General features: G+C 34.1%; 1 protein-coding gene across 1 annotated transcript in view; it reads left to right on the top strand.

The window, feature by feature from the left end:
- The window catches only part of LOC117323123 (dynein heavy chain 6, axonemal-like), a 134,358-nt gene that overhangs the window by 10,853 nt on the left and 104,145 nt on the right, over positions 1-19,360 (top strand). The window contains 15 exon segments of the mRNA XM_033878151.1: positions 3,581-3,726; positions 3,929-4,096; positions 4,510-4,625; positions 5,995-6,057; positions 7,744-8,011; positions 8,486-8,672; positions 9,564-9,748; positions 10,268-10,312; positions 12,471-12,544; positions 12,834-12,854; positions 15,294-15,432; positions 16,532-16,772; positions 17,225-17,336; positions 17,576-17,679; positions 19,013-19,245. Coding sequence (XP_033734042.1) covers positions 3,581-3,726; positions 3,929-4,096; positions 4,510-4,625; positions 5,995-6,057; positions 7,744-8,011; positions 8,486-8,672; positions 9,564-9,748; positions 10,268-10,312; positions 12,471-12,544; positions 12,834-12,854; positions 15,294-15,432; positions 16,532-16,772; positions 17,225-17,336; positions 17,576-17,679; positions 19,013-19,245 — 2,102 coding nt within the window.

Raw genomic sequence — 19,360 nt, 5'->3', positions numbered from 1 at the left:
TATTTATAATCACCTTACCTGTACATTACTCTACGCTCAGGTATCGGTCTATCTATAGTCTTGGGACAAACTGCACGTGTATTTCGAGGCATAATTATATGACAGTCTGGCAGAGGCTTACATGTAGCTGGCCGGCTCGCCTTTCTCCTTCACAGAGTCAGGTATGCAGTAGATTTCGGACTTAAACCTCTAAATTATCCCGGGTTGGGTGGTATTTTTCTCTCAATAATAGGCATGATATAGTCAGTAATTCCGTTGTTATTTCGGGTGGTCTTTTCCCGTTGTAGGCATGTTATAGTCGTTGTATTTTTGGGTACATTTATCCCCCAGGGAGGGACGGGGGTGGATATTTTTCATACGAGATATGGACCGGACGCACGGTTAGGTTACGTGAGCATTGTGTATATATTCAGTCATCATGTTTCATCACTTCTAATCTTCATATAATAAAATGTTGAACTTTATAAACTGTGTTGTCATTCCATTGATCTGTAGCCAGCTGTAAATGTCGAGACAGAACCACAGAGTTGACGAACTTGAAAATCACAATACGAGGATACACTGGTCTCAGGAGTCGGAACTATTACAGTAGTGCCGTAACTCCTCAGAACTTTTACAATTATATATTTATTGCAAATGTTTATATATATAAAAACAATATATCAATTACCGAGTCGGTATCTATAATTGGGATAATTACGTCCACACATTACCGTTTCTGTAATGGCCGCCTTCCATAACATGATGCGCAGGGATTCGAAATTCTATCAATACTCAAGGTTCATATTTGAAATTTCTTAAAACGTATGAGTTTTCTTCTGCTTGGGGATATAATGAAATATATGAGATATGTTCAGTGGCAAATGTTGTTGGGAACGTGAATTTTGGCGACTCTGAAAATTGACAGAATTCCACACAGAGTTTCTGTAATGGCCGCCTTCCATAAATAACATGATGCGCGGGGGTTCGAAATTCTATCAATACTCGAGGTTCATATTTGAAATTTGTTTAAACGTCTGAATTTTCTTCTGCTTGAGAGTATAATAAAAAAATCAAGTATGTAACTGTTGTATTTGTACTTATATTTGGGAACGTTATTTCAACACTGAAGCTCGTACTTTGGAACGACTTCCTAAAAACAGGTTGTTGTGTCAAATTCGAATAATTCAAAGTTGTGATAAACGTTGTCCCGAATCCCTTTTGCCAACACCAAATCTTGATATTCTATATAGAAAGTGTTGCGTTGACAATTAAATACTAGTCCCCGTGGGGTTTACACAGGTCGACAAAGAAACACGACCGCCCATCTTACAAATTCCATGGTACGATTAAATACATTGGATACAAAATATCCGGGTTAGTAGTTGGACACTTATTTCTTTGTATATATATTGTTTGATAACATATACAACAAATGGAAGGGTTTTGCTTTAATAGCTGTTAAACGCAGTGTGTTGTGATAGGATATATCTTACCTGAAGACATCCGTTAATGGATAGGATCGTCGATCTGCTCCAGGTAAGCTAATGAATATATGCAGTAGATATACTGCTGATGACTATTTTATTGATTAATGAGATGTAGGTTTCTATTCTCGGACCCACTTGAAAATATGATGAACAACGTCATTCTACCTGGGCCATGGAATACCTGAAAAAGAAGATTGAAACAGCTAATATAAACGTTGAATACTTTACTTGCTACTGTACGTCATCTCCGATACGTCCCGGGTAAGTATAAATAACAAAATGCAATATACTGGCGATATAACAATTTAATTGTATCATTAAACATGTTTATCAATCATCACATGTGTTGACGGTTTCTTGAACACGTAACAGCAACGGCGATACTTCTCAGTTATGGATATCTGAAACAGGAAGATTGACACAGTTAATACACAGTGATTACTTATGGATCCCGCCCGGGTCAAGTATTATAAATAAATAACAAAATACGATGTACAGTAGTCAACGTAACCGGTTTATTGCTCCAATACACTTTCTCATATGAACACTTCACATTATACGGGGTAAATCATAACATGGGTATTTTTTTGACAACACCACCGCCGTATTACCGAAAACAAGTACATCAAATATCACGACAATATCAGTCGATCTCGGAGCAAGTAAACGGAATAGGTGGGTTGTGATTAATTACAGGCGTAATTACAATAGATAACGATTGATCTGGAGTAAAGAATAATGTTCAAATCCGAGAGCAATAAATGTTGCTTCCAGTAATATTTCCCGTTTGCAAGAACACGTATTTCTACCGTACGATACACGAGGTCGTGTGCGGTGTTGGACGTTTCATCGATCGATCGCGGGATCGGTACAGGTAATCCTATACTACTTGTCGAGTGCGCTGATGCGTAACGATCTACGGCACTCTGAATTTAAAAACGGCATACTGAATTTAAAAACGACACACTGAGAATACTCAATTACACTTAAAATACTCACGCCACGTTGAAAACGCTCACTTTCACTGAAAAATTCAAACTCGCGCGAGTAAATTCAAGGTTTTAGGGTTACCAGTGATTCCACCTCAATATCCTGCCATTTTCCCATATTTCAAGTGTCCTGCTACTTTACCATCCTCTTGTCCTCAATATGCTTCTCTTCTTTGATCTATCCAAATATATAATTGTAATACGTATGTACTGGGTATAGCAATTTCTGTTCCATATGAAATCTACAAAACAAGTCTTTAAACTATTTGGAGACTCACTAAAATTATGAATTTAGGACAAGTTTAATATTTCTGTATGAAATAGGATATTTTGATAGGAAGATATTTTTTCAGATATCCTTAGGTTTCTATATTTATTGCTTTATATTAAAATCAGAAAAAAACCTTAATTTTTGTTGTTTAGATTTGTGGAACAGAATAATGTAATGTAGACTTTATTTTATAACAATCGGTGAAACAAGTTATAATAGCAACTTGTATTGATCACTCGTGTCTCCCATGGATCAGAATTTAAGACACACATCTATTTTAATAGATATATGACCAATTTGATATCTTAGCTAACAATTATTTCCTTATTTGTCCCATGCTTGAAGGTTTTGTGAATTTTTTGTTTGAATGTTGTTAAGAAGATTTGGTAAAATTAGTAATTGATAAAATGTTTGCTGAGTGTTGTTGAAAAATTTGTGAAAAGGTTTGGCACTTGGGTTTAATATTGGTTATCTTAATTTTTTGATTTTTGATTTGAATAATTGTACAAACAAAATGTACAATTATTCAAACAAATTGTACAATTGTAAAAACCAAATGTACAAACAAATTTTATTTGATTTTTTTTTTTTTTCAAATCTGAAATTTAAAAGAAATACAAACTGAAATATATTTACTCTGGATTTCTTCTATCAGACTTAACTAATCAAGTTTTATAAAAAAAAAGTTTGAATATTTCTGTGACAGCATAATGAAAAAGAAGTAAGATGACCTGATGTAGGTATAATGGAGGTATAGTCTGTATTTATGAAGTAGGGGAGATAACTCAGATGATTTTCTGTATGTGGTACATTGATGTGTAGTTCTGACTTGTGTCACCTATCTCTTACAGTCCCAGACAATGACAATATGGTTTATAACTTACTTCGGCTGCGGGAGCGCCTGGGCTGGGAGTCCGAGATTCCTCGTCATGCTCCTGGCTGTAAGGCCAGCATGATGATTCTACGGAACATTCCTGAAGAAGAGGCTGAAAACATTGTATGTGTTTAGATGTCCATTCCTTTGTTTATAAAATCAAAAAGTAGGGGATAAATATAGTACTGTTATAATTGCTATAAGGCTGTCAATATCTCTTACTGAAAGGCCCATTTCTTTTCAAACTCAAATCTCATTCTCTTAACTTGACGTTAGTGTTGACTGAACGGCTACCAAATGTTTAAACTAATGTAACTTTTTACAGGTTGGGTCTAAGTACAAAGAAGATGACGGAGACTTTGTGTATTGTCTGCCAAAGTGGCGTAAAAATAGACGAGCTCGATACGATCCCTACGATCTTCAGGTTGTATCGGCCAATACAGCAAGGTCACACAAAGTCTACTACACTGTGACAGCATCCTTCATTACCACGGTGAGTCTGATATTACATGTATGTAATATTTAAAACTTACTAGTAATAAACATCTTTCATGAAACAGGTAGTACCTTTAATGAATGATAACAGTAAAATCATTTTCAAGGCAGCCATATATCACTGTAGTGTAAAGTGTTTTGACTTCTTTCTACCAGTTTTACTTTTACAGATTGAGATATAATGGGAGAACTCCATCTGATGTCAGATTTAGAGAAAAATATGTAACAGGCAAACTCTCCAGTTGGTGTTCAACTTCTAGTAAAAATATAAAATCTATAGACAGAATTAGGAGATTTAAAGCATTTAGTAATGTATATGTAGTGGATGATAAATTTTATTATTTGTAACAATGAATCAGCTGACATTTTGATAACTGCATTGTAATGAATATCAATTTCTTTTGTTTTCAGTGTACACAGAAAGAAGATGGCAGCACCGAGTCTGTAAACAACCCTGCCCTCTGGTGGCTGTGGGAGAGACGACTTTTCTATATGATACATCAACTTCCTGTGTTTGTAAAATTCAGGTGAGAGTGATTAATTACTGTTTTACCTATACATGTACATATTCGGAATATAACATATTTCATGATAACACTTTCTGATCAGAAACATAAAATAGAAATAAACAATCTTTGTTTGAAAATCTCTTCCACAATACAAAGTGTAAAATAACATTGATAAGTGTTAATGTTTGATTTTGAATTTACAAAACTTGAAAATGGACATCATTGGAATGTTAGATTTAGTCGTGGAAGTCTGAAATTAAAGAGGTAATATCTTGATCTTTGTCAATGAAAGCACAATTAAGTAGCAGTCAGAGTGTTACACTAACTATCAATTACTATTACAGGAAAATGAAATACCATTTATTATTAATATTAACATGAGCTTATTGCAGGATCATTAAAAAATATATATGAGACCTGTTTTAGGTAAATTTCATATTTCTTTCATACATGCATTTGAAAACCAATATTATTATTTAAGAAATAATTAACGATGATTCGTGTATTATTGCAGGATATACAACGAGGACGAGTATATTTTGCAATTGAATTAATAACGAAGGCCGCATATTGTATATCCTGCAACAATACACGAGTCAAAGTTGATTATTTCTATTCTACCATGTACTGTTTGGTTCTTAGATCGACCTCTTTCTAATAGAAAAACAGCAAAGAAACCCTGAGAAAACCTTGTAATTTATTTCTTGAGTATTGCATTATTTGCTGATGAAATATACAGGCAATACAGTACTACGATCAAGAGCATCTTTCATATGGCATTGATTTTGAAAATTAAAAAAAAGGATAAAAAAAAAAAAAAAAAAAAAAAGGTGGGCCTCCGTAGGATTCGAACTCGCGTCGTGATAAAAATTAATGAAAGACTAACCCATTAGCCCTCTTGGCTATAGTAACCTTTAATAAAACGGGTGAATATTAGATATATAAAATTGTTACAGCCGTGACTCCCGACCGTGTATTATTGGCACGAGTGTGTATTATTGGCACAAGCGTGGGTTATTGGAAAATAATACATGGTTTTAAACCAATCAAAACTGGCCTTGCATAGCAAACATGGTAGAACTAAATGTATTGTTTTCCTTTTGATGGATTATTTATTTGAGATACTTTGAATGTTTAATCAAAGCTTACATATATTATCAATGTATATCGTATACAAAATCCTGTCTCTGAATTCAGCACTCATTATGGTTTGCCATCACTGTGAAATGTAGGTTACCAACACAGGCCCCTGGAACCTTTTGATTTATAAAACTTCATACTGGTACATGTAGTTTTCATAAAGCAGGGATTTGATATCATGGTACAAAGAAACCTGGTAAAAAAAATATCATGGTGACTTTGAATTTTGAACCTATCTTATTTCCAGATTGTGGAAGACTTTTAAGATGTGGAAGAGAAATGTTCGTCTTCAAAAAAGTGCAAAGAGCAAGTAAGTAGAAAATAAACTTGTCTGTCATAGTTTCCTTCATTGTGGCAATCATTTCAACATTAACCTTTTTACTTGATTTAGCTTTTAGTAGACAAAACTTTATAAATAATGACCTTTGTTTCTGAGTCAGTAATTGTTTTGGGATATTTCAGTTGATTAATAAAATTTAAAAAGCATGCAGTGGACCACAGCTCTCATCAACATCTACAACTATATGAACTATATGTACATATACATTTTTCAGTTCCTTTGAAACTTTGTAAAATGTTATTAATACCTTGGTAACCATCATGTGCAGTCATCCGTGTAGCAAGTGTACTAGCCATCCAGGTACGGAACGCATCATAGCATGAGAATAACGTTATATTAGCAGAGCAGGGTAATTTTAATGTTAAACTTGATAATGTATTACCTGGGCTAAATCACAACTGAACAGTGTTGCTATATTTAGGACATTATGTACTAGATATGTATCACTAGTAGACTGTGATTTGCATACCAGCGGTCACATGGCAGTCAGTCACAGATTCAGATTTCACAAAGGTCAGATGTAGAGGTCAGATTTGGTTTATTTGGTGCTGTATATACTATATCTGAAAGTTTTATATGTTTTATGAGATATTACACATGTGCCATGTCTGTCATACTTCACTGCTGAATTCCTCGATTTTCTTTCTTCGTTTGCCTATTGAAAAAAACAACTTGTATTTGTGTTTACTCTGTAAATGTCATAAAATAAGATGCCATTATAACACATTTTATTTGTCATTGTTGAAGTATTTAAACTCACTATTGAAACAAGCATTTCACAATAGGAAAATGTATTAGAATATTATCGTTTCTGTGTAATTATGATCATGAAACCTGAAACATCGATTTTTAAGGTTCAGTACCTGACAAAGCCTCAGGTTTAGATACCTCATGTTAAACTTCAAAAATCTCACCTTCACAATGAGTTTCTCTGTCTCAGGGTTGCCAGCTTTCATGTCCTCGTTGGGAGACTCATGATAACCAAAGCTTTTCCCTCACACCTTTCTCACACTTCACAAGACAAAATCCTACGTCATTCAAAACGTTCTCCCTCCATATCACGTCAAGTCATTAGTAATACATTGTATACCAAATTGTATGACATCCATGCAATGCCTACTATCGTGTCTATATTACACAGGGATGGTAGATTCTATTACTCGGGGTACAAGGCTAAGGTAAAATCTGCCATATAACTGAACATAGAACTCAAGACAATACTTAACATATTAAAGCTGAACTTCTTACTTTGTTTAGATAGAGAGATAACAATACAGACAAAAACTCCTAACATCTGATGAGGGTAACAATATAGACAAAAACTCCTAACATAACTATCGGACGAGGGTAACAAAACAGACAAAAACTCTTAACATATAACTGTCAGACGAGGGTAACAAAACAGACAAAAACTCTTAACATATAACTATCAGACGAGGGTAACAAAACAGACAAAAACTCTTAACATAACTATCGGACGAGGGTAACAAAACAGACAAAAACTCTTAACATAACTATCAGACGAGGGTAACAATACAGACAAAAACTCTTAACATAACTATCGGACAAGGGTAACAGTACAGACAAAAACTCCTAACATAACTATCGGACGAGGGTAGAGGTGTATGGATCAAACTGTAATTATTATTTTTACAGAGTGGTACTTTACAAGAGCCTCTTTGTGGCAAATGAAGTCCTCCAGGGCTGTCTGATCCACGTCAGAAGTCTGTGTGAGGCCGCCTGTGGGAGTAATAAGGGGGTTGGGGATGGTGAGAGTGCTGTGTCCCTCATCAGTATGGACCGCGCAGCAATCCTTACTCTAAAGGAGTTCAGGGAAATACAGGAGAAACAGGGAAAGCTGGCTCTGGAGAAACTCAACGCTCTACGTCGTAAAATCATAGACATTGTCTGGGAATCCTGTGCTGTGAGTAAAGCAAAATTATTTATAGGGAAACATGAAGAACATTTAAAGTTGGTTCTCTACTGTAATATGAAAACATGTCTGTAAAGAACCCTAGAAAACTATTAAAATTAGATATGGTTTTGATGTACCTCATCAGCATGTAACCTATTGAATCAATTAAATAATTCAAGATGGCTGTCAAGAATTCGGATTTAGATGTCGTGTCATTAATTACCTATAACTGAAACTGTTCAGGTAACATTATTTCAGATTTTACTATGTTGTCATTCCATCAGTCAACATAATCGGCAACATGTTTAGTATTTTGAAAAACATGTGTTTAGACCAAGGTATTTAGGTAACTTTGGAGTTATGTGATAATCACAATTCTTCTGAATGAGGCAGAGTTACCTCAGAAAACATGATGTACATTTTATACCAGAACATAGTTGAGATGGATGATAAATAGGAGAACATATGTATTTTTTATACTAGACTGTTGCTGAGATGGAAGGTATTACTCACGGTATCCGAGCAGAAGGTGTAAAGAAAGTCGTCGTCAAGGAGCCAAAGGAAGAGGAGGTTAAAGTTGTTACCTCCAAAACGAAGTTACGCTCAAAGTATGCGGCTGATATTCCACTTCCTGAAACAAAGACAAAGAGAAAACAAGATGATAAAAAAGGTAAAAACCTAGTTAAACCAAGGACTAAACCTTGTTAAACCAAGCACTAAACCTTGTTAAACCAAGGACTAAAACTTGTTAAACCAAGCACTAAACCTTGTTTACCCAAGGACTAAACCTTGTTAAACCAAGGACTAAAACTTGTTAAACCAAGCACTAAACCTTGTTTACCCAAGGACTAAACCTTGTTAAACCAAGGACTAATCCTTGTTAACCCAAGGTCTATACCTTGTTAAACCAAGCACTAAACCTTGTTAAACCAAGGACTAATCCTTGTTAACCCAAGGTCTATACCTTGTTAAACCAAGCACTAAACCTTGTTAAACCAAGCACTAAACCTTGTTTACCCAAGGACTAAAACTTGTTAAACCAAGGACTAAAACTTGTTAACCCAAGGTCTATACATTGTTAAACCAAGCACTAAACCTTGTTAAACCAAGCACTAAACCTTGTTAAACCAAGGACTAAACCTTGTTAAACCAAGGACTAAACCTTGTTAAACCAAGGACTAAACCTTGTTAAACCAAGCACTAAACCTTGTTAACCTAGGTACTTAGTAAACTACTACATGTATTGTACAGACAGTGTATATATACTTACTTAATATTTGGTATACATTTTATTTCTAACACATTGTAGTAATGTTTTATATCTTTGACACTAACAAACTGATTTCCTGTTTTATATGGGTGTATTTATGCTGTATAAAGCTTCTTAAGAAAAAAAATACTGTTGTCCAATGTCATATTGTAAAATATCAATATAATTTTATCATTTCCTAACATAAAAAAAAAATCCTTTTGCATTCATTCTACAATTCTAATCTCCAATGGAGCTGAACTTTATGCTGTGATTTTAGTGTAATCTGTAAACATCTTGTGTTCTGTCCAGTGGTAAAGCCACTGTACGCAGAGATAGCAGAGTGGAGAAAGATCCTGAACCGACTGGCTGGATTCCTGCGGTCAGTTGACTACCTGATGCTAGAGATGTTGCGGAGGCTGGTCGTGACAGCAGTGAGACATCTAGTGGATCATCTAGTGTCCTCGTACAATGTTACTGATGAGGATGAAGAGAAGGTGGGTTTCTGAAAATACATGTAGTTTGTTTTAGGTTCATTCTGAGCAATTTACTGATTAGCATATAGTTTTCAGTAATCATTATGTTTTCAGAATAGATCAGTTTACAAGAAGTACCATTTTTATGATCCCTTGGCAAGCCTAATGAATTGAGAAGCTTTGTTAGCATTCAGCAATGTATGTTGAACCCTTGAGAGAATGCTATATCTTCACTAGTTTACTTCTTAGCATAGTTGTGTCTTATAGATAATCTAAAGAAATATGACAATTAGAATTTCTGAATGGGTCATTCTCTTACAGAGGTATGCCATTTCTTCTACAAAAAAAAAGAAGTTTACTAAAACTTATAACTAGTGCCTGACAGTCGAGTGACCTGTAAATCAAAAGTCTGGTGAAATTGTCCTGAAATATTGTATTTTTTTGATTTTTTGGAAAATATTTCAGTTTGTAAAACAGTTTATATAATAAAAGCAACATTTCTTACAAATCCAACTTCACTTTGATGCTATTTATGAACAGACCAAAACACCCCAAATATCCATATCGTATGCCAGCAGAGTTACTGTAAGTATTTCCTATACTTTAAAGTCCACCAACCCCTACCCATCCCCATCCATCTACCTCTACCCAATGTAACATGAAAATCCCATGATGTAAATCATAATTCAATTAATCCTCACAATACCTTGTTTTGTTACTTAAAAAAGGTTATGGATGGTTTCTTATTACAACATGTATCAAAATTCAGAAATTTTTATAAAAAAAGTATCAAATTAAAAAATGTAGTGATACCATGTGGTTATTTACACGATCAAGTGGATACAGTAGAAACCAGAAGGAGCCAGTCTTTATGAGAGGAACACTTCTCTAAATGGTCCAATAGTTCTGTATGTACTGTGTATACACATTCTCATTGAGCCAAATTTTATTGTATATAAGATTACAAATACTATACACAAAAGGAAAGTCAAGAAAATCAAACCAAAATATTTTTTTCATATCAAATATCTTTTTACATATTTTATGATGTAGTTAAAAATTATTGTTTTATCTGATGAAAATTTATCTATTTTGCATTGTAAAAAAATTTGAGAATTCTTTGATTAGCAGCATCAGTCTTTGTCATGAGCAGATTGTTAATTTCTATTACGAGATAGCAAGTCACAATGAGCTAGTAACTATTAGTAAGTAGTTGGACGGAAGGATTCTTTATGCTCAGGTAAAACATTGGAGACCGTAAGACTGCGGAGAGAGTGCTCCCTTGGATGTTATCCCTCCCCTGGAAAGTGTTTAATAACGCCTTCCTGTTTGGTACAGGTTGTCTTAACAGTATCCCATTGACCTTTGACCTTTGACATATTCCCTCTGTTAATTTTCGTATCAGGCATCGTCTTACGTTCCTTCGTCAAAAAGCAGCAGTCCTGAGCCTGAAGAGGATGAGGCTCCTCCAAAACCCGTCAAAACGGTAGACAGGGGCAGTAACTCTAGAGTGTCTGACGGCTTCTAACTCTATTTATAATATTGTTTATTTAATCTTGATATGTTTGGTTTGAGTTCAAATTTAACACAGCAGGAAAATGATTAATTATATATATATTGTGTGCTATTTTGAAATACAATATGTATTTTATGTATGAACTTGTGTTGTCTAACATTGATACTTATCATGTATATTTTGTTGCTTCATGTAATATCTTCTCAGACTCGAGACAAAGATGTGTTTCCAACTGCTTTCACATCTACTAAAATTTTAAAAAGTATATATTCTTTTTACCTGTAATTGATAGTGATGTCAATATGAATCTCTATAATGCACAAGAGCGACCATATTTTTTAACTGAAAACATATCAAGTTTCACCTATCACCTCAATTATACAGTTAATGAAATGAAGCTTTGGAGTAAAGGCAGATTACATTTCACACACATGATTGACAGAACTTTGATCTGTTGACCTCTAAAGAACTGTAAACTGTACCTACAGTATTGATGTGTTCAGTCTTCAGTTTGTATCATCATTCATCAAGATTTTTTCAAGACTGATTTTTTCCCAGTATAAATTTGAAAAAAACCCATGAACAATACACTAAAGTTTGCTTCAATTTTGCTTGTTACTTAAATATAGGTTGGTAAGTTTGATTTAACAAATGTATGGCTGTTGTGTTAATATTAATGCAAATAAAAATCAGAATTTATTTAGACATGAAAAAAAACAGAAATATAATACTGTTGGTCTGATTTGATCCTCTCACCTTTTTATATATAAACTGAGACCTATATTAGGAGTGTTGTCTGGTTGTACAGTGTGTTGTATGTACTAGCCTCCTAACTTTTGTTGATGTCTAAATATCCTATAGAAATATATATTCCTGATGTCATTTCCTTTTCATATGAAGTAGAATGACTGGATTACCTGCCCTTAGTAACAGCTTTCATTAGGCTATGATCATTGATTATGTCCACATTATTATAATTCATATTCTGAGTAGTAAATAAAACATATGCTTAAATTTTTATGTAAAATAGAAACAGAAAATGACAACAAATATAAGTACATTCAATGTTATCCACTAAATGTTATCCACTAAATGTTATACACTAAATGTTATCCACTAAATGTTATACACTTAATGCCCCCAGTGAGATCACTGATTACATAACTTACATGTTACCTGTCATTGTAGATATACACATTGTAATTGTTGTAATGTTTTGATTTACAGGGAAGTTACCATGGATCTGAGTATGATGATGAAACAGAGTCGATGTCGACCATGAGTCGTCTGGATTTCTCCAGGTCAGTTAATCATGGTTATGTTTGAGGAGTATATAAAGCTGTCTAAAAGAAGATAGTGGTCTATCCTGGTATTAAGAACATTTGCAATATTAATTTTAATGAGAATTTTATTATGACTGTTTTTTACATCCAATACAGGCCCTTGTGGCCTTTTATTTGAAAGTTCAGTCAAATTCAATGAGCAGAAAGTTTACTGATATTTGGTACTTTTCTTTATGTCTTTATGAAACTGGTGTACATTTTCAGCCCCCAGGGACCTTTTGTTTGAAATGAAACTATTCCATTTCAGGAGACAGAAGATTCAGAAGACGTAAATAAGTTTGAACATGTTGATACACCACTAATAGTTGTTTTTCTGTTCCACTGTCTGTCGTTTGATGATAATTACCCAGTGTGATTAAACTGTGTGGATTTGATTAGTGATAAACTTGACCTAAATCACTCATCCGTTTTACTATGTTAATGAGCTAAATAAGAGTTAATCAATTATATTAAGGTGAGTAACAAATTCACCTTAATATAAATCATAACTCAGTCAGTTACTGTAAATATGAGGTAATACAGTCTATTGGTTGAGTAAAAATGTACTGCTGTGAATTTTTTTGATTTGATAAAAATGAATTACCGTATTTGACCTAATAAGTGCACCAGCCCTTACAAGCACACAGATATTAGTTTTTCTGGGAAGAGGATGGGTGTGTGTAATCATAAGCCCACAAAAAAGGTTGTTAACCTCACTGATCTACCAATAGTTTTCAGCCTTTTAACGAAGGACTTCTTGAGAAATGTATAACATTGTATGTATATTTCTAAAAATCTACTTTTTAAAAAATCTGATTTTGACATGGAAACATGTGTTTGGAAATAAAGTTATTAAGCATGCACTTATCTTTTTATAAATGCAGTGTGCTTATCAGTTTTTATGCAGTAACTATGACTTATTAAATCAATACAGATGATTGTTTTACCACTAAGATAATTGTTACTTTAAACTTAATACCTAAATGTTGAATTAGTATTGAGTATATTTATTTTAAAATGAGTTGCTTGTTCTGTTGATTTTTTTGTTGTTTACCGTAATTTCCTTTGTATTGCCTGCTATACAATTGAAAACATTAAAAATGGCCTTCTGCTGGCTATCTGATGAAGCTGGCTATCTGATGAAGTGAGCTATCTGATGAAACTGGCTATCTGATGAAGCGTTCTATCTGATGAAGCGTTCTATCTGATGAAGCTGGCTATGTGATGAAGCTGGCTATCTGATGAAGCTGGCTTTCTGATGAAGTGTTCTATCTGATGAAGCGTTCTATCTGATGAAGCGGGCTATCTAATGAAGCGGGCTATCTAATGAAGCGTTCTATCTGATGAAGCAGGCTATCTGATGAAGCGTTCTATCTGATGAAGCGTTCTATCTGATGAAGCAGGCTATCTGATGAAGCGTTCTATCTGATGAAGCGGACTATCTGATGAAGCGTTCTATCTGATGAAGCGTTCTATCTGATGAAGCGTTCTATCTGATGAAGCGGGCTATCTGATGAAGCGGACTATCTGATGAATCGTTCTATCTGATGAAGCGTTCTATCTGATGAAGCGTTCTATCTGATGAAGCGGGCTATCTGATGAAGCTGGCTTTCTGATGAAGCGTTCTATCTGATGAAGCTGGCTATCTGATGAAGCTGGCTATCTGATGAAGTGGGCTATCTGATGAAGCTGGCTATCTAATGAAGTGGGCTATCTGATGAAGCTGGCTATCTGATGAAGCGGGCTATCTGATGAAACATTCTATCTGATGAAGCGGGCTATCTGATGAAGTTGGCTATCTGATGAGGCTGGCTATCTGATGAAGTTGGCTATCTGATGAAGCGGGCCATCTGATGAAGCTGGCTATCTGATGAGGCTGGCTATCTGATGAAGTGGGCTATCTGATGAAGCGTTCTATCTGATGAAGTTGGCTATCTAATGAAGCTGGCTATCTGATGAAGCTGGCTATCTGATGAAGCTGGCTATCTGATGAAGTGTTCTATCTGATGAAGTGGGCTATCTGATGAATTGGGCTATCTGTTGAATTTGGCTATCTGATGAAGCTGGCTATCTGATGAGTGGGCTATTTGATAAAGCAGACTATCTGATGAAGATTACCCACGGGCAATACACCGGAGCGGGCTGTCTTCAGACTTTGAATTATAAAACCATTTTTTCGGATTGTGCTGGCAATCTAACAGAATGGGCAATACACAGGGAATTACTGCATTTTAATCAAACAAGGAAAACAAAAGAAAAAACATGCATTGTAAAGTAAGATTTATTCTGTAATTAAGGAACAAGTTTGTGTGATTGAGAAATGATGTAAGTGTAGAGATGTGTGATTAGATAAATTAAGAATCAATGACTACAATAGAACCCTGTAGTTCTGTGGTGTGGAGTGTGTAGTTTACAATACAGGCTGTCCGATAAATCTTAATGCTTAACTTTATAAATATGTTGGTATAAAAATATCTAATACCTCACATTCTTTAATAACATTTTTGATAACCACAGTTGTGTACATGTACTCGTTACAAAGAAAGTCTCAAAATAAGGAATTAAAAATCAGTCTTATTGGCATGGCCTCTTGTGTGAAACTTCAAAATACTTACAGTTCTTGTTATTTTTTACTTTGAAAGAAATATTTTTAAACATTTGATAATGGTTTAAAATTGTTATGGCTTTTGTTGATTAAGCTATGTAGTAACTATATAATCGTTTTCAGACCGATGTCTGCGGTTAGTACATCTAGTAACTTACCACCCTACGCCCGTAAACAGCAGAAATCACAGCAAGGATATCTGATCCCACATTTTGATTTTGACGAGCCGGAACTGTTTGAAGGACCACCAGATGCTGATGAGGTAGGATTTGTCTCTTTCAAGAATTATACAGAATACACCCAATTTAACTTATATATTACAGAATACACCCAATTTAACTTATATATTACACAATACACCCAATTTAACTTCTATATTACAGAATACACCCAATTTAACTTCTATATTACAGAATACACCCAATTTAGCTTATATATTACACAATACACCCAATTTAACTTATATATTACTCAATACACCCAATTTATCTTATATGTTACACAATACACCCAATTTAACTTATATATTACACAATACACCCAATTTAACTTATATATTACACAATACACCCAATTTAACTTCTATATTACACAATACACCCAATTTAACTTCTATATTACACAATACACCCAATTTAACTTCTATATTACACAATACACCCAATTTAACTTATATATTACACAATACACCCAATTTAACTTATATATTACACAATACACCCAATTTAACTTATATACTACACAATACACCCAATTTAACTTACATACTACACAATACACCCAATTTAACTTACATACTACAGAATACACCCAATTTAACTTATATATTACACAATACACCCAATTTAACTTATATATTACACAATACACCCAATTTAACTTATATATTACACAATACACCCAATTTAACTTATATATTACACAATACACCCAATTTATCTTATATATTACAGAATACACCCAATTTAACTTATATATTACACAATACACCCAATTTAACTTATATATTACACAATACACCCAATTTAACTTATATATTACACAATACACCCAATTTAACTTATATACTACAGAATACACCCAATTTAACTTATATATTACAGAATACAAACATTCCTTACCTTTTCCTCTTTATAAAAAAAAATGATTTTATTAATTTTTTACTATGAAAATCAGTTAATTCTGTATATGTTGTGACACACAAAAGGTTTATCAAATTGTCTACCTATTGGAAGTTTGAAAATTTGAGAATATTGAGTATTTTTATGGTAGGGCAACTATGTGTTGATATCATTATTACTGTTGACCATTAGTATTTGTAATGATGATAATATAAGATGTCTGGTTTTACTTCTGACTAGATTCTGCGTGAGATTCAGCACCGTGACCAGGTGGAGGAGGTGACAGCATGTGTTTTCAGTCTGCAACTGATGCTGAATGTACCTGGAGTGACAGCCCCACTCTCCTCCTCACATCATTCCTCAAAAGGCGACAGGAGCTTGATCAGGTCCAACACTTCTTCTCGTGTCAGATTTGATGGCAAAGTAGACTCCACACAGAAAAAGTCGGTCAAATTTACCACAGATCGTGAAAACGAGTCAGGTTAGTAGGCATTATAACATTGATAATGACATACTGAAGCTTCCAGGAAGAGCTAACAACAAGCCTTCGCTTGACCAGTCCAGTCTGATGCTTTCTTTAGCTGTAAGACCTACCTAGGTTACTGATACATCTTTCTGGGATCGAGGTCAATAAAAACTTTCATATACATAATGTATATAAATTCCTTGACCTTGTCTTTGACCTTATTTAAACATCATAGGTTATAGGTTAACATGTGATAAGCTCGGACCAAATTGTTCAAATAAGTGTCACCATCGTTCCAACATTTGTATATCAACCACGCCTAGATATCAATTGTTGAGACAAACCACAGTCCTAGTATTTGTCTCACAGTGTACTTCCATGCATGATTATTTCTAATTTACATTTCTTTGATAAAAACAACTTTTATACGATTGATTTATGTCCATTTCCTGTTGTATATATTTAAGATGGCGAGGAGACAAGTGATAGTGACGATGAAGAGGAGTCGTCTGAGGAGGAGTACGATGAAGACAATGAGAGTAGAAATAGATTTGCTTATGCTTATCAAGAGGAAAAAAAGTAGGTGGCATTCAAAATTGTGTGGAGTATGTCTTAAACGAAATGTACTATCTGTATCAAATCTGTTTCAAGAGTCTTCTCATTAAATTAAAACAGAATTCTTAGCTTAAGGTTTCATCAAGATTTCATATAAACTCAGAACCTCAGAATTTCTCTTTGAGATAAGCTTCGAGAATAAATTCCGTTTAAGAAATGTCCTCTGTGTCAGTTCTGGTTATGATGTACACATTTCTGTACAGAGAGAAGGCAGAGTTGTCCAGGTCGTTCGTCAGCCTGTCACCAAATGAGAATGAATTCAAGTTTGGCATCAGAGATGTAATCTCAGGATTTGAGAACACCGTCGGTAAGTAGATCATAAAAAGGAATATCATGTGATACTAGATTGGAATATATCGTACACTTATTACATTGGACTATATCGTACACTTATTACATTGGAATATATCGTACACTTATTACATTGGAATATATCGTACACTTATTACATTGGAATATATCGTACACTTATTACATTGGAATATATCGTACACTTATTACATTGGAATATATCGTACACTTATTACATTGGAATATATTGTACACTTATTACATTGGAATATATCGTACACTTATTACATTGGAATATATCGTACACTTATTACATTGGAATATATCGTACACTTATTACTTAAGGATTGAATAAAGTTATGTTGAGGTGTATGGGGGTATAAACCTCAATAGGTCTTGAGACAAATTTATTATGAACTGCGAAACAGTTCATAATAAATTTGTCTCAAGACCTATTGAGGTTTATACCCCCATACACCTCAACATAACTTTATTCAATCCTTATATTTATATATTTTTGATATTTTGTACAATATTTTGTCTTTGACAAATAGGGACTTGTGCAAGTCTACCACAGAACTTACTGAAATGTACGTCATCACTCTTCGTCTACATATGGTTAATACTTTCAGGATTTCTTTCGTGAACAAACTTAATAGCAAATTAAAACAAGTATTAGTTTTAAAGGAATTCATTTCATATAAATATCTTATTACATTTATTTGCATTTGTAACCCTATTGTTAAAACACACTTGAGTGAGACTGAAACTTGATATACAGTTCAACCTGTCTACAAAGGCCACTCAGGGGAGAAATGTAAGGGTTTGTATAAAATGATTTGTGGTTGTGAGGATACAAAACATGTGACCTTTATAGACAGGTTTTTGTTGTACAGAGGTGATCTTTATAGACAAGTGTTCATTATACAGAGGTGACCTTTACAGATAGGTTTTTGATATACATGTGACATTTAGGATGGGATCAACTGTATTGGTAGACATAGGTATAAAGGCCAGTTACAATCAATCAGTTACTCCCAATTCTATCTAAATATCACCCATCTGGCCAATCAAACCATTTATTTTATCACAAACAGCACATACATATTTCTCTATAAAGGTTATGTACCTCATTAAATATAAAGTACTTACATTATAAAAAACAAGATTATTAAATACTAATGGAAGAAGTTGCTATTGAAGGAAAAGATAATATCTTTCAAAAGTAAGAAAGGATAAATATCATTTAAAAGTCAAGATGTTCTGAGGTTATACATGATTGGTATAGCTTTGTTTTAATTAAGGCATTGTTCTCCTGACACATGTCATTACCAATATCATTATTTAAGGTGCTGTGGTGTCAATGTTACGTGAGCCAAAGCTTGCTGTTTTCTACTCCCCACCCAAACATGACTTACGTCTGAACTTCGACGATGAGGAGGAGCAGGAACGTAAGGAGATGATGCGACCTTGGCCCGACCTTGATTTTGTGTTTGGAGATGATCCAGAATATCAAGGTTTACTGTCAGAACTGAACTCTTATATGACAATGGAAATGGAGCTAGTCAAGCAGTACTCTACAGTAAGTAAGATATGTCTGACAAACTTAACAGTACTCTACAGTAAGTAAGATATGTCTCCCAAACTTAACAGTACTCTACAGTAAGATGTGTCTCCCAAACTTAACAGTACTCTAC

Source organism: Pecten maximus, chromosome 3 (genome assembly GCF_902652985.1).
Source record: "Pecten maximus chromosome 3, xPecMax1.1, whole genome shotgun sequence".
Taxonomy (NCBI): domain Eukaryota; kingdom Metazoa; phylum Mollusca; class Bivalvia; order Pectinida; family Pectinidae; genus Pecten; species Pecten maximus.
This window is presented reverse-complemented; position numbering and strand designations above follow the sequence as displayed.